General features: G+C 48.3%; 1 protein-coding gene across 1 annotated transcript in view; it reads left to right on the top strand.

Moving 5' to 3' along the window:
- The window catches only part of LTBP2 (latent transforming growth factor beta binding protein 2), an 89,637-nt gene extending 79,023 nt beyond the window's left edge, over positions 1-10,614 (top strand). Inside the window, exons 20-36 of the mRNA XM_080928537.1 lie at positions 138-260; positions 476-601; positions 1,147-1,272; positions 2,300-2,422; positions 2,524-2,649; positions 3,094-3,216; positions 3,833-3,964; positions 4,296-4,421; positions 4,958-5,101; positions 5,928-6,119; positions 6,557-6,640; positions 7,438-7,566; positions 7,810-7,947; positions 8,025-8,192; positions 8,436-8,717; positions 9,056-9,205; positions 9,539-10,614. Of these exons, the coding sequence (XP_080784663.1) occupies positions 138-260; positions 476-601; positions 1,147-1,272; positions 2,300-2,422; positions 2,524-2,649; positions 3,094-3,216; positions 3,833-3,964; positions 4,296-4,421; positions 4,958-5,101; positions 5,928-6,119; positions 6,557-6,640; positions 7,438-7,566; positions 7,810-7,947; positions 8,025-8,192; positions 8,436-8,717; positions 9,056-9,205; positions 9,539-9,684 (2,438 nt within the window). The 3' untranslated portion in view covers positions 9,685-10,614. The remainder of the gene's footprint in view (positions 1-137; positions 261-475; positions 602-1,146; positions 1,273-2,299; positions 2,423-2,523; positions 2,650-3,093; positions 3,217-3,832; positions 3,965-4,295; positions 4,422-4,957; positions 5,102-5,927; positions 6,120-6,556; positions 6,641-7,437; positions 7,567-7,809; positions 7,948-8,024; positions 8,193-8,435; positions 8,718-9,055; positions 9,206-9,538) is intronic.
- Positions 10,615-16,412: the final 5,798 nt, after the last annotated feature.

The following is a 16,412-nucleotide window of genomic DNA, read 5'->3' as shown; positions in this document are numbered from 1 at the left end:
GTGGCTTCGAAGCTCTCCAAGGGTGTCTGGCCTACATTCCCTCTGAAGGCTGGGTCCATGGGCTCATAATAGAGATGATCTAAGCTTGCTATAGTGAGGAGAGAAGACCAGTGTTTCTTCTTGGACTTTATTCACAGATGTCAATGAGTGTCTGACCCCGGGGATATGTGTTCATGGAAGGTGCACCAACATGGAAGGCTCCTTTAGATGCTCTTGTGAGCCAGGCTATGAGGTCACCCCAGACAAGAAGGGCTGCCGAGGTACTAAGATGCAGTGCCCTTCTTGCCACACATAAATCAAGTCTCCAGCATCTTCCCTATGCATGCCAACTCCTATAGACAACCCCAAATTAACCTATCAGGCCTAAGGCCTCCCCATTGCCAAAACCTGTCCTTTCTATCCTCCCTGCCCACCTATGAGTCTCTGGCATATCTGCCCTGCAGAATCCCATACAGAACTCAATGGCCTGTTTCAGATGTGGACGAGTGTGCCAGCCGAGCCTCTTGCCCTACTGGCCTCTGCCTCAACACAGAGGGCTCCTTCACCTGCTCAGCCTGTCAGAGTGGGTACTGGGTGAATGAAGATGGCACTGCCTGTGAAGGTAACACAGGAGAGATGATGACAGAAGAAACATAATATAGGCCACCCTCCCTCTTAAATAGCATCTATTTGTCCTTCAGCCTTGGACTGATCCTGGGAGTCTCTGGGTCATGTTAGAGGAAACTTTGGGAGACTTGGCCCAGAGAGCTTCTGAACTTGACATAACTTCCAAGTTCAGAGATGAGACAAATGGTCACAGAGAGAAGAGGAAAGCTAAAGTTATGGTAGTGCATGACTGTGATCACAGGACTTGGGGGTGGAAGCAGAAGGATCAGGAGTTCAAGGCCAGCCTTAGCTACAGGATGAGTTTGAGGCCAGCCTGAGCTTACATGACAGTATTTCAAAAGAAGTAAGCTGGAGGTACCCAAGGAGCTTTCTAGGAAGGAAGTATGAGGTTGCCTTATAGAATATGGCCCAGGCTTACCCTTCTCTAGAGATCCAGAGTGCTCTCCAAACTCAAGAGATGGGCCAAAAGTATAGTGAGGGAAGGCTTCATTACTGTGACTGCTTTCCTGGGTCCATGGCCATGGTTGTCTATCTGCCTAGACCTGGATGAATGTGCCTTCCCTGGAGTCTGCCCCACAGGCGTCTGCACCAACACTGTGGGCTCCTTCTCCTGCAAGGACTGTGACAGGGGCTTCCGGCCCAGTCCACTGGGCAATAGTTGTGAAGGTAAGAGAACCCTTCCCTGTGGAGAGAGTGCAGATGGGATACAGTAGACTAACCAAGCATGTACAAAAAGGAGCAAGAACCCTACGACCATCACCATGAAGGCACTGTTGTGCAGGCTTCAGTGTCTCAGCAGCCCTGAGGGGTAACAAGAGACACATGTGGTTGCTTGAGCCTTGACCTAGACTGTAGTGATTCCCCTTTATAAGAAGCTTCAAGAGCAGTGGTTCTCAACCTGTGGGTGTCGATCCCTTTGAGGGCCAAATGACCCTCTCACAGCAGGGGCATATTAGATGTCCTGTATATCAGATATTTATATTATGATTCATAACAGTAGCAAAATTACAGTTATGAAGTTGGAATAAAATAATTGTATGAATTGGGGTCACCGCATGAGGAATTGTACTAAAGGGTTGCAGCATTAGGAAGGTTGAGAACCACAATTGTAGAGTGTCTGTTGTGCTTTGCAATAGTGTTAATGCCTATGACCCCAACAATCAAGAAGCTGAGTCAGAATGATGGAAGGTCCAAGGCCAACTGGGGCTACTTAGTGAGAGAAGGGATGTAGGGGTAGGGGATTGGGGCAGGACAGCTGTGATGATCCATGATTGTAACCCTAGCATTTAGGATGTAGAAACAAGAGGATTAGGAGTTCAAGGTCATCCTTGGCCATCTTGGAGGTAAGGCCAGTGCTAACTACATGAGATCCTATCTCAAAACAAACTTACAAACAGGCAAAATGAGAGTTTCTGTTACTGTCTCAGGCTCCAGGTGTTTGTTTCCTTGATTTATTTCCCATTGCTTCCCAACCCAAGACAGGGGAAGGAGGCTTTGTTTTCTCTGAGCTAGGACTATTGGGCATGAAGGAACCTAGCCAAGGCTAGACCAAATGAAAAGATCTCTTGTCATCCTTCTCCCTGTGATCCTCTCATAAGCTTCTCACAGCTGTGCTGCTCTGGGAAGGGAGATAAACATCACAGGTCCAGTCCCCTCAGGCAGGTGACAGGTCTCTCCCTGTGTGGCCCTACAGATGTGGATGAGTGTGAAAGTCCCCAGAACAGCTGCTTGGGAGGTGAGTGCAAGAACACAGAAGGTTCCTACCAGTGCATCTGTCCCCAGGGCTTCCAGCTGGCCAATGGCACCATGTGTGAGGGTGAGTATGCCAAGTCTCCCCATCAGGAGCTGGGCACAGTGAGTGTCTTGCAGAGGTGAAAGCGTCCCTGAGAACACTTTCTTCCCATCTTGCCCCTGCAGACACGGATGAGTGTGTTGGGGAGGAACACTGTGCTCCTCATGGCGAGTGCCTCAACAGCCTGGGGTCATTCTTCTGTCTCTGTGCACCTGGCTTTGTTAGTGCTGAGGGGGGCACCAGATGCCAGGGTAAGAAGCCATCATGGTCATGTCTAAGGTTAACCAGTAAGGCTGGTGTCTAGATCAGAACCCCATCTGAATACCCTTACTGGAGTAAATAGCATGCCCACAGCCTACCCAGGGCTGGGGAGGGCTGGGGAGACATGAAAGAAGGAAGGAAGTACTTAGTCTGTCAGAAGACCCCTCTGTGATGCCTGTGGCAGATGTGCATGCTCTCCAGGGTCTCAGTGTTACCTTTCTCCTGCTGACAGAGACCCCCTCCCCCACACTAGAGCCCTCCCCGCAGCATAGCCTCAGGTTCCTGGTGCTGGACTGTCCCCTTGACCTTCCTACTCAGAGCTTCTCCCTAGCTCTCCTGTGGGTTTTTTGAGGCCCAAAGGAAGATGCTTGGGGGTTCTGGTAAGCTCTAAAGATACCCATTGCTGCAGCTGCTCACTGGTATCTCTATCCTAGATGTTGATGAATGTGCAGCCACAGACCCATGTCTGGGAGGACACTGTGTCAACACAGAGGGTTCCTTCAACTGTCTGTGTGAGACTGGCTTCCAGCCCTCCCCAGACAGTGGAGAGTGTGTGGGTAAGGACTCCAGGCATTGGGTAGGGCTTGGCTTTACTTCTGCCCACCTCTATCCCTTTGGTTCTCCTTAGCTCCCTAGAACAATGAACACAGCTTCTCAGGAAGTAAAACATGTTCTACAGAATCCAAAGTATAATGTATTTATTGAGATTCTGATGACAGGGGTTGGGGCGGGGCTTGGAGACTTGCCCAAGGTTGGCATAATAAAGACAATAGCCCATGACCTAGTTTTAAAGGCCAAATAGGTTCATCGGATACCAAACACCTGCTATGTTCAGTGTCTTTTGGTAGGACAGATGCTTACAGACATCCTTGAAATTAGATAAAGGAGATAATATTGAAGAAAGCTCCCTAAACCCCACTGGGGTAAAAATGGCCCAGAGGAGGCTGAGCACGCTCACTCTCAGAGCTTCCTAAATGGTGCATAGTTCACTTCCTAGATGCCCAGCCCTGCTGGGTCAGGGGAAACTATCCTGAATTTATCTGCTTGGGGAGAGTTGAGTACAGTGATTTGAAATCAGAAAGCAGAGGAATATGAGCTTGTAATGTCAGCAAGGTGGGGTCAGAGCAGTGACCTTAGCCACACATCTGCCCCCTCTCATGGCTCTGGGGACAGATATTGATGAGTGTGAGGGCCATGAAGACCCAGTGTGCGGAGCCTGGAGGTGTGAGAACAGCCCTGGTTCCTACCGCTGCGTTCTGGGCTGCCAGCCTGGTTTCTACATGGCGCCCACTGGAGACTGCATTGGTGAGTAGGAAGACAGAGGTCAAGGAGGGCCGGGGAGGGGTGGGGAGGGCCGACGGCAGCTGGTTTTTCCTTCATTGAACTAGAAACAATTTCTCTCCAGAGAACACTGTTTGGGCACTTCTTTGAAATTTGTTTATTATCCATACACTGAAGCTTACACAAAAATTAAAGAGGAATGTTAGAGTTAAGGGTTTCTTGTGCTGTGTCCAGGGATTGTTTTTGTTGTTATTGTTGTTTTCAAATCTTGGTGTTAATAGACCAGATGACTAAGTACTCCCAGCAAACATAGGGAGTGTGCATACCCTCTAAACTGGTCCCCATTCCCTCTCAGACATAGATGAATGTGCCAACGACACTGTGTGTGGGAACCATGGCTTCTGTGACAATACTCATGGCTCCTTCCGCTGCCTGTGTGACCAGGGCTTTGAGGCCTCCCCCTCAGGCTGGGAGTGTGTTGGTGAGTAGCCTGCAGGCTACCCAAAGTCTGGGCTAGGAAAGACACTTGGGCCCTTCTCATTTCTACCAATGTTTGTCTTTCTTGGAAGGAAATACTAGGGCTCTCTCCAGAAACATTCATGTTTCTGTGGCTCCATGATAGGACCCCAAAGGGTGATCATGGAAATCACACAGGGGGAGATTTCCCCTCCAGCTAGCATTGCTGTTGGCCAGCCCTGCTGCAGAAGGAGCAAGCAAAGAAGGAAGAGACCTCCTGTCCCACTCACGTCCCTAGAGAGCTTGGGGACACAAGAGACACCCAGAGGAGGGAACTCTCCTCTTTGTTTGCTTTCATAACCTCTTTCAGCAACCGCTCCTCTCTATTCCATGCCATGCCCTCTACCCACAGGCCCCCTTACTGCTAATCCGAGTCCACTTCTGCTTCCTCTGAGTGTGGCTGGTTCTCTTAGGGGACAAGAACCTGCCTATGTGGGCTGGAACCAGGGGCAGGGTGCATGAGCTTCCTCCTCTCTACACGTCTGTCCTCATGCCTGACAGATGTGAACGAGTGTGAACTCATGCTGGCAGTGTGTGGGGATGCGCTCTGTGAGAATGTGGAAGGCTCCTTCCTGTGCCTCTGTGCCAGTGACCTTGAGGAGTATGATGCAGAAGAAGGACACTGCCGTCCTCGGGTGACTGGAGGTGAGAACCGGGAGGACCCTTCCTGCCTCTTTCCATAAGGACTCTGGCTTAGAAAAGTCATCCATTCATTTAGCTCCTGCCACTTAGTGGAGTTCAGTGGGCCAGTGTTGGAGGTCAGGGATGGGTAACAGAGGGGACAGGAGTCTAAGGGCCACACTTGCCAGCATGTGTCAGACAACATTCCTACTGAACGGTTAAGATGGCCTAGGGAAATTCAGGGTGCTCTAGCACCTAGAATATCCCCCTAGGGGACCTCAGATTGAGTTTGGTAGAGATCCTGAGTTCACCCAATCCTTGAATGGGTCTTTTGGATTAAGGAGGCCTTAAAGTTGAACTAAGTTGGACCCTACCTTTCTCACTGCCACTCTACCCCAGGCTAGACCAGAACTCAGCTGGCTTTAGTGATTTGGAAAAAAAAAGCAAGTGGAACTTCATAAGAAAAAAAGGATGGGAGAAGGGTTTGGGGTCTCTGAGAAGCAGAAAGGATCAGAGGGATGTTCATATGGTATGCCATAGATGGAGACTGCCCATAGGGGTTGTTGGCGAGTAGTACGTTAGAAACATCAGGAGCTTGGGATCAGGAGTACTGGGGCAGGAGTCTCATTTCACCTCTTAATAACTCCTTAAATGTAACTTCTGAGATGCAGTGTCATTGTGGTAGGGGAATGACACCAGTAGCCACTCTTAAGGATGCAAAGGGTACCACGTGAGATACGGTACCCCATAAGGTTCAATATTGACACTAAGTTTAAAAGATCAACTTGAGGGCAGGGATGCCTCAAAGGGTAATGAACAGACTGTAATAGAGGGCGTCTGTCACACACAGCTCAGAGAATCCCAGAGGTTGGGACAGACGACCAGGCTCCAGGCCTTATCCGAATGGAATGCTACTCTGAACACAGTGGTGGTCCTCCCTGCTCTCAAATCCTGGGCCAGAACTCTACACAGGCTGAGTGCTGCTGCACTCAGGGTGCCAGATGGGGGAAGGCCTGTGATCCCTGCCCATCTGAGGACTCAGGTAAGGCCTCAAGGGCATGTTTGCAGTGAGATACTTAGGGGAACGGGGAAGGAGCCAGGGATGATGGCACTTGCCTGTAATTCCAGCTTCTAGCCCTCAGGAGGCTGAAGCAGAATGATCATGAGTTTGAGGCAAGTCTGAGCTATACAGCACAGATCCAGGCCAACCTCTCTTATATAATTAGACCCTTAAAATGGGGGTGGGGTGGAGCAGTGGTGGCGAACACCTTTAATCCCAGCACTTGGAAGGCAGAAGCAGGCGGATCTCTTGTGAGTTTGGGGCCAACCTGGTCTACAGAGGAAGTTCCAGGATATCCAGGGCTACATAGAAACCCTGTCTCAACAAACAAACAAGACAAAACCCAAAACAAAACAAAAAAATTTGAGGGTGGGGAGACGCAACATTTTCTCTCTAAGCTTGAATGTCCTCCTACACAGTTGAATTCAGTGAGCTCTGCCCCAGTGGTCAAGGTTACATCCCAGTGGAAGGAGCCTGGACATTTGGACAAACCATGTATACAGGTAACCATCCTTAACACTCTCCTCCTCAAACTTCACCTTCCAGAGTGAACCCTGGCCTAGTCCTCTACGAAACGCTAGGAAGCCCTACACCTAGCTCTGGCTTCCAGGTGGTTTCTGTCTCTTGGGCCCTGGAGCTTTTTCATCCCGGATATTTTTAGCTGGAAAGTTTTAACCAAAATCCTCATAGAGTGCTTGCATGCCCCTGAGCTCATTTCCCCGTGCCTTCAAGTCTAGAGGGCACACTGTGGTGTTTGACCTCACCACCACCACCTTACCTGTACACAAGGACAGACTAGGGTAGGTACTGCACTGCCACCCCTGTCAGGACAGTGGCTGTCTTTTTGGCTCCACCCACCAAAGCAGAAACTTCAGGGAACTCATTCTCTTATTGGAGAGTTTCAGGTACTGGATCCCTTGCTGCCTTATTCAGGAAACTTAGTGCCGAGAAGGAAATAATGGAAAGTGTGTGCATTCATGCATGTGTGAGCACGTGTATGAGTGAGTGTGTGTTCTCCTGTGAGCATGTGTGTGCATGCGTGGTATGTGTGTGTACACACTTGTGCATGTGTAGCACACATGTCTGTCTTGAGTGCTTGCTTTGTGTCAAGCACTATTTAAGTGCTTTGTTGGTATTAGCATCTCTTAATCCTCATTACAACTGAAAACAGGTTAAGCAGTATTTTAAAGGAGAAACTGAGGCAAGAAGAACCAAAGCAACTTGCCCAACTCACTGAGACGGCTGGATGTAGAGCCTCTAACTATAAGCACTGTCTCTCTCTCACTCTGCCCTCCTGCAGATGCCGATGAGTGTGTACTGTTCGGGCCCGCTCTCTGCCAGAATGGCCGATGCCTCAACACAGTGCCTGGCTACCTTTGCCTGTGCAACCCTGGCTACCGCTATGATGCCTCCAGCAGGAAGTGCCAGGGTGAGGACTCACATGGGCCCTGCTAACCCTTAGTCCCACTCTTGCTAAGAGTTCCCCTTCCTGGGAAAGATGCCCACTGCAGCAGGCGGGTCTGAGGTAAGGGGAGTTCTAGGCTGTCAGAGATTGTCCCGAAAGAGAGCCCTTCCAGGATGGGCATCTTCATGGACCTCCTTAGGCAAACCCTTTGATGAGCACTGTCAAAAGGCCACTCTGGCCCTGCTCCACCTTTTCCTCACACCACAGATCACAACGAATGCCAGGACTTGGCCTGCGAGAACGGCGAGTGTGTGAACACAGAAGGCTCCTTCCATTGCTTCTGCCGTCCTCCCCTTACCCTAGACCTCAGCGGGCAGCGCTGTGTGAACAGTACCAGCAGCACAGGTGAGTAGATGGGGGTGTGGGATCAGGGGCACAGGCCTGGCCTGGGACTCACATTCTTCTGGGGTCTGTGCCACCAGAGGACTTCCCTGACCATGACATCCACATGGACATCTGCTGGAAGAAAGTCACCAATGACGTGTGCAGCCAGCCCTTGCGTGGGCACCATACTACTTACACAGAGTGCTGCTGCCAAGAAGGGGAGGCCTGGAGCCAGCAGTGTGCTCTGTGCCCCCCCAGGAGCTCTGGTAAGAGGGTACCTGCAGATCTGGGCATAGCTCTGGGAAGGGGTACTATCACCCTGAAAAGAAGAGAGCAATCGGGGAGCCATGGACTTGCCCTCCATCCAGGTCATTCGGGACAAAGAAAGGCACAGGCATGGTCAGAAATCCCATGTGTCCTCTTCTTGGGCCAAGAACCATATGAGCCAGTTCCCGAGCTTTAGCTAGCAGGAGCTAAAATCCAGCACCTTTCTCCTTTCTCCCCAACAGAGGTCTATGCTCAGCTGTGCAATGTGGCTCGGATTGAGGCAGAGCGTGAAGCAGGGATCCACTTCCGGCCAGGATATGAGTATGGCCCTGGCCCAGATGATCTGCCTGAAAACCTCTATGGCCCAGATGGGGCCCCCTTCTATAACTACCTGGGCCCTGAGGACACTGTTCCTGAGCCTCCCTTCTCCAACACAGCCAGTCAGCTGGGAGCCAACACACCCATCCTTGAGCCTCCTCTGCAACCCTCTGAACTTCAGCCCCACTATATAGCCAGCCATTCAGGTATGTGCAGAAATACTGGAGAAGAGTCGGGCACCGCCATTCCCCTCACCCCATCCACCTGCCTGCCAGGTGAGGACAGGGAAGGAGAAAGACACTGGTCACAGTCAGCCAAGCCCTTACTCCAAATGACTTGGGTGAGACACTACCATATGTGGCTATCACCCCAAACCTTCCAGAGAGTGTGACCTTCATTGCGGTGACTTTCTCTAGAACTGTCATGATCCACTGACACAACCTCTCCCTCAGCACTCAACAGCAGCCACCTTTGTCCTAGGTCCTACTGAGAGACTGGGGTCTAAGCACAGGCCTCAGCCTTATTCTTTCTGTCCCTCTCTTAGAAGCCCTGGCCTCCTTCGAAGGCCTTCAGGCAGAGGAATGTGGCATCCTGAACGGTTGTGAGAATGGCCGCTGTGTGCGTGTGCGGGAGGGCTACACTTGTGACTGCTTTGAAGGCTTCCAGCTGGATGCTGCCCACATGGCCTGTGTGGGTAAGTTTGGAGTGGGCAGAACAACGCCTACCGCAGGACTCAGTTTGGGACAGTTGGGAAACACGCTGCTGCCCCCTAGTGGGCATGTGTCAAGCTAGTAAATGTGGATGCACAAAGGTTTAATGTCCTCCACAGAAGAGAGCAAAGACATAAAGACATGCTAAGAGATAACTGCTTCTTGGGTTCTGTCCCTAAGTTGTCCCTAAGGGAAGCCTGATGTGGTGGTGGGATCTGATGAGGTGGCCTTTGGGTGTCATATCCAGGGAAGGGGGAAGGGGCGGGTGGCTAGAGGGACCCAGAGATCCCTACAGCTTTTATCCTTTGCTTCCGTAGATGTGAACGAGTGTGAAGACTTGAACGGGCCTGCAGCACTCTGTGCACACGGCCACTGTGAGAACACGGAGGGTTCCTATCGCTGCCACTGTTCCCCAGGTTACGTGGCAGAGCCAGGGCCCCCACACTGTGCGGCCAAGGAGTAGAAGTGAGAAATCACTGTGGGCAGCTCTCTGGAAATGGCTTCAGCCACAGGCTGGGGACTTAAGATGGCTTCCCTAGCTGGGAAGCCATCGTGGCTGGGAGGACAGCGTGATGACATCAGGCCAGGGCTCTGGAGCCCAGTTCTGCCAGCCTTGCCTACTTTTTATCTCTTCCAGTTTAACTCTGGGTGTGAGCTGCTGTCACTGCCTCTATGCCATTGCTTGGCTCAGACACCACAAATATTTTAGTGCTTCAGACACTGGCCATGAGACACAGCCTACACAGTCTGTCCTCCAGGCCACACAGTAGGGCGCTCATCAGAAGAGTCCTCATCCATTCCTCTTAGGCTGTGCAAAACTTGCAGGAACCCCTTTCCAGCTGTGATCCTGATGGTTCTGTAACAGGAACAGTGGCTACATCCACCCGGGGATGGCCTCTTCACAATCTGTGGAGCAAGAGAGGGATTGGGGAGTGGCTCAGGTGTCACCTCTCATAACTGCCACCACCACTCGGCCAAGCTGGCGTGAGCTCTTTCTGCCACACCTCCATCCCATAGACAGTTCTGCAGCCCCAAGAAGGGACAAGTTTCCCTCGTCTCAGAGGATGAAGACTAATACTAACTTGCTGAGTATAAGAAATACAAAGGAAGAGGGATGATGAGACTGAGAAAGTGCGGCAGGAGAGTGATTCAGAAAACATGGGGAGTTGATATGAAAGGAGCCAAGAGTTAGACAAATCTAAAAACACTGAGTTGCTTCGGGCAAATCAGTACCCAAAGCCTCCTCAGAGCCTCTGTGTGCTGGCAGTGAGGCTTGTCACACGCTCCGGAGCCCATCTGCAAAGGCCTTTATTAGGCACATCTGTTCCCTACGGAGAAACCGAAATAGATGGCTAACAATATAAAGGTCTCCTTTTCAGCTGCTCTTGGCAGAGGAAGCCAGATTTTCAAAGCTGTTTATCGCCTCCACTCAGAAGCACTTGCCCTTGTTCCCTCTAAGAGATGCACTTCCATACGAGCTAGCTGGGGGTTCCGGAGCCTGGGGGAATAAAATGTTCATCTGGACCCTTCTGTGCTTAGTTTTTATTTCCTATTATATCAGCTCTGCCACGCTGGTTAAATCTAAAGATCAGATTAGAGATGAACCTGCACGTGTTCCATGTCCAGTTTCGCCCGCCCACATGACTGGCTCTGGGTCGGCACGTTCTGTACTGTCCTAAGACAGAGCAGACTGGCTGCGCTTCCCTGACTGGCCACGTCTGACAGAAGACACGTGATGACTGCTACTCCTTAAATCTAATCTGCCCTGCCTGCCAGCCGTCAGATAACTTACTGGATGCCTGCTATGTCTAAGCCGTGACGATGGCTGTGTGTACATTTTATTTAATCCTCCAACAAGCTCAGTTACTACTTTTTTCCTATTTGCAGGCAAGAAAACTGAGACACGGGGGAAGCTTAAATAATTTTCTTTAGGCCGCTATATCTCAGCAGACAAATATCTGTGGTTCCTAAACCAATGAAAATATTCTTTGCTCTTAACAGAAACCCCGCTTAGAGTGCATGAACGTTGGGGCTTTAGCTCACTAGTGCTCACCTAGTGTGCACAAGACCCCGAGGTTTCCTCCCTAACACAGGAGGGCGGGGTAAGGAGAGTGGGGACACTTTTAAAAGAATGGCAAAGATCAAAGTTTGCTCAGACTGCTAGGTGACTAGTCTCAGTGAACTGGACACCTGTGACCACTGACGGGCGTACATGTTGGTTCGGTGTCCAACGAGCAAAATATGACAATGTCTCTCACAGTTACAACAGGTATAAAACTAACTCTCTGGCCCAGTAACCCCACTCCTAGGACTTTAACCTTCAGATATGTTCTCATTAAATATGAAATCACTTATGTGACAGGGTATTTATTGAAGGGAATGCTGGGCTAGGGCGGCAGTGTAGACACCTGTCAAGGATACCCTAAGACTGGGGAAGGGGCTGTAGAACAGCGTGGGCGATGTGCTGCTGTGTCTGAGGAGAGTGGGTCACTGCTAAACTCATCCTCAGACTCTCTCAGAGTGTCTGGCACTGCCCAAGCATGCCCTGATGGCACTGCGCACCTGCCCTCGGAGTCCTTCACCCGTCTTCCTGTTCAGCCTTGGGACATGCTGCATGCGCATACACATACTGCCTTTTATTAAAAACAGAAATAATGTACTGTGCATACTTCTCTGCACAGTCCCCCCACCCCCGTCTGTGTGACAGGGTCTTACTAAGCAGGCTAGGTTGGCCTAGAACCTGTGACCCTCTGCCTCCACTGTGCTAGAACTCCAGCTGTGCACCACCACAGCCAGCCACATTTTTCTTCACTCCATACTTGCTCATAAAAAATTCTCTCATATTGCCTCATGTTGTCTATAAAATCAACATTCAGAAGGTGGAGGCAAGAGGACTGTGAGACTTAGGATGGCCTGACCTACAAAATAAGACCCTGCTTCAAAACAAGATAATAAACAATCTCATCCTATATTACACTGTCTACTAGGAGTTGGAATGGCTAAGCCATAGCTCACTCAGCCTTCACTTCACTGGCGGACAAACCCATTGCCTACCTTTGCTCATGAAGCTGCAAAGAGCACTCCTGTACATGTGTTATTTCATGTTAAGATTAAACTCTTGAAAACAATATGGTTATCGGGAGAGTGACAGGGTGGATAAATAAAATACTGGGTTTTTTTTTTTTTTTTTTTTTTCACTGTATTTCCCTCCTTTTTAAACTTGTAGATGAATTACCTACTCAAAAAAATAAAATAATCTTAAATACCACTACTGGCCAACCACTTCTTCAGTGCCCTCTCCTTTTATATATTTATCTGTTGTTTAAAGTAATCATTTCCTAATTTCTTAAGCAAATTTATATCAAGCAGTCCTGTAATGCTTTTGTGGAGGAAGAACCCCGAGAGAGCAACTGTAGACGTTAATCCTAGATGACAGGAAAAGCAAGAGAAACCTTTACTTCCTGGTCAAACATACAAACTATAATGATGCACTGGGAAATATTAGCCCCTGCAGAAGGCAGGGTAACATCAGCTCAGAGACACGGGGCGGCTAGCCTAGTCCTTTTATCTGGTTGCACCTGTGAGTCAGTCCTCCTCTGTGATGTAACAGAAACCCAAAGAACAGAACTCAGTTCTCAGCGTTAAAGCAAGTATCACTCAAGCACCTTTAACAACCCCTTTCTCCCCACCCCATCAAAATAAGTGACTTTAATAAACTACAAAGCATTACAGTCATGGAAATACACATGACCACTGAAGGACACTGTGCTTGACACCACCTAACTCGGCCTTCCAGTCGTCTTCCTTAGCAAACAGATACTTACGGAATTAAACCCGTCTTCCTGTTCTCTTCCCAGCACAGCTGGCTTGCAGGGTGTCTGTGTTCCTTGTCTACTATCCTTTCAGCTAGTTGGGAGGATTATTTTGGGCATGTATCCCTGAAAAGCCACATGTGCAAGGTTCTCCTGCACCACATCCCTGTACGGGGCCTCCTGACCGAGTGAGCTAGTGAAGTACACTTTAAAAAGCATTTGATTCCCAAGGCTTGGCTGTTACAGCGACAGTGGAGGTCATCAATCTTTTATTCTTGCCATTCATAAAGGCAATGATTTCAAGTACCAACGGTCCTAACAGGCAAATGGAGGATGACACCACATGGCAATGATCCCCAAACACACTCTCAGATGTTAGCAGTCCTCATTAATCTTACTTCTGAAAACATAGCCTCCTAATTTCTTGAAGTCAGTCAACAGTCCCATCATACATACAAGTAAATACATAGTTTATACACTGCTGTCTCTAACATCATATAACTGAAAAGTATAATTTCACAATAAGACCACTCTTAAAGCCCACTCTTAGAAATATCAGTCAGAACTATCTTGTTTATTGCATTAATATAATTTTGGCTAAAGATGAAATATACTGTGTCCTGAATGGTTTTATGTCAACTTGACACAAGCTAGCATCATTTGAGAAATAGGAACCTCAGTTAAGAAAAATGCCTCCATAAGATTCAGCTATTAGCAAGCCGGTATGGCATTTTCTTAATTGGTAATTGATACAGAAGGGGCTGCCTATTGTGGGTGGGGCCATCCTGGGCTGGTGATCCTGAGTTTTAAGAAAACAGGCTAAGTAAGCCATGAGGAGCAAGCCAGTAAATAGCATCACTCCATGGCCTCTGCATTCTCCAGGTTCCTGCTGTGCTTGAGTTCCTGTCCCAATTTCCTTCAATGATGAGCTAGATGTGGAAGTGTGAGCCAAATAAACTCTTTGTTCCCCAACCTGATTTTTGGTCATGATGTAGCAATAGAAACCCTAAGTCATACTGTCTAGCCTGCATGAATCCCTGTGTTCAATACCCCTCTCTCCAGCAGAGACAAAGAGACAGAGAAAGACAAACATACAGAGAGACAGACCAACAGAGAGGCAGAGACAGAGATAGTTGTGGGGGTATTTCTCAGGCACAGACTTGCATAGAAGCCAATTCTGCAACAACTAAGGCCTTGACAAACCCTCTTTAAAATAATTGGAAGAACTGGCCATGGAACACGTGCTTGTAATTCTCAGCACCCAGGAAGCTGTGGTGGGAGGTTGCAGAGTTTGAGGCCAGTATGAGTGGACACAGTGTAACAAGATCGGCCTGGGCTCATTAAACTCCAGTCTCAAAAAGATTAAAAGAGTAATGGGGGTGGAGTGGGAACGGAGTGATGGTTCAGTGGTTAAGGAACTTCACAGATCTTCCAGAGAAATGGAGTTTGGTTCCCAGTACCCATGTTGGGCAGCTCTCCAGATCTAACACACTCTATAGTGTACATCGACATAGATACACATAACACACACAAATGATAAAATAAAAATCTAAAATTAATTTTAAAAAAAAGTAATGGTGAGTTGGGTCTGGGAGCACACAGGTACACACCTACTCCTAAAAGGACTGCAACTTCAAGGCTTGCTGGAGCTACAGAAGGAGTCTGAGGCCAGCCTGGGTGACTGATTGGGACACTGTCTTAAGAAATGAAAGGGAAAAAAATGAATAGAAGGTGAATGAGAGATCTTTCCATTGCCACAGGAAGGCCATAGTTTCCATAAGTGAATTAGCAGTGAGTAAATTTGCATAAATGTCTAATGGCTATCATGGCTTGTCAAAAAGAGGGCATTTGGTCAGAAAGGACCTGTAGAAAACCCTATAATAATTCCAAAACAGCCAGGGCAGTTACACAAAGAAACCTTGTTTAGAAAAACAAAACAAAACAAATAAAAGAGAAACCCCTAGAATGCTGTTAGTCTATGCCAAAAGCCCAGTGTCCCCTTGTTACTATCGATCTGTCATACCACAGGTAAAAATCACTCAGGAGACTTCTTACACTATAGTTGCCTCATGAGGTGTCCCCCACCTCTAGGATCAAGTTTCCTGAAAGACATTGTTCCATAAAAACAATCCTCACATAACAAGAAACACTGCTCTTGTTTTTCTCCATCCTGTCTTCCTAAACACAGAATCCATTTTCCCATTACCAAGAGGCAACTGCATTCTAAGGGACCTTCTTTCCTGCTTGGTCCCTGCAATTTAGTAAAAGATATACTTAGCAACAAAAGCTATTCTGTTGACGCTTTGGAATCTTAAGAACACCACATCAATAACCCACAAAAATATTCTGTAAGAGTAGGCTCTAGGGGCTGGAGAGGTGGTTAAGAGCATCAGTTGCTCTTCCAGAGGATTGGGGTTTGATTCCCAGAGCCCACATGGCGGCTCACAACTGTTAACACCAATCTCAGGGCATTTGGTTTTCACAGGCGCTACACATATATAGAACACAAACACAGACGCATACAAACACCTGTACACATAATATTTGTTTGTTTATGGGTTTTGAGACAGGGCTTCTCTGTTCTGGAATTCACTCTGTAGACAAGACTGGCCTACAGATCCAATTGCCTCTGCATCCTGAGCTCTGGGATTAAAAGCATGTGCCATCTCTACCCAGCAACAGTAATAGGTTGTAACATTTAGTATGTAGCAAAATCTCTTTTAAGAATAATAAAAGGCTGTTAGTAGTCTGAACTGAAAATCTTATTAGGCCTAGCTATGATCACTGAATTTCAGTCTTAGTAATATGCAAATGGTTCTGTGCAGCATCTCCCTCCTTCCGAGGTTAGGTGAGGAATCTCTCCTCCTGTCCTCTAAGCATGTGATAGGCTTGCTTCTGAGTCCTAGATTTCCCCACATTAAAAATGTAAGGTTCTGTAGTTTCTGATTCCGATCTCTATTTCCATTTTCTTTGGCAAATTGTCTTACTAGATGACATTAACTCCTATCTAGTACATAAATGCAAACTTTTGCTGTAATGAACTTTTGTTTGGTTTGAGACAGGGTCTTACTATAACACTGGCTGGCCTTCAACTCACAGAGATCCACCTGTCTCTGTCTCCTGAGTGCTGGGTTTAAAGATGTATGCCACCGTGTTTGACTAAAGACTTTTTAATTGTGTGGTTGTGGGGGGGGGGGTAATACCCACTGAGTGCAATGTGACCTTGGAGGCCAGAGGAAACTGTCTGGTTCCCTGGAGGTGGAGGTATAGGCTTATAAGCATCCTGACAGCTGTACTAGGAATGGAATTTAAGTCCTCTCTGAAAACAGTATATACTTTTTACCCCTGAGCCAGCTCTTTGCTACTTCTAGGATGTCAA

The sequence above is a fragment of the Micromys minutus genome (assembly GCF_963924665.1).
Source record: "Micromys minutus genome assembly, chromosome: 1".
Lineage (NCBI taxonomy): Eukaryota > Metazoa > Chordata > Mammalia > Rodentia > Muridae > Micromys > Micromys minutus.
Note: the sequence above shows the minus strand (reverse complement) of the source record. Positions and strands in the feature narration are given on the sequence as shown.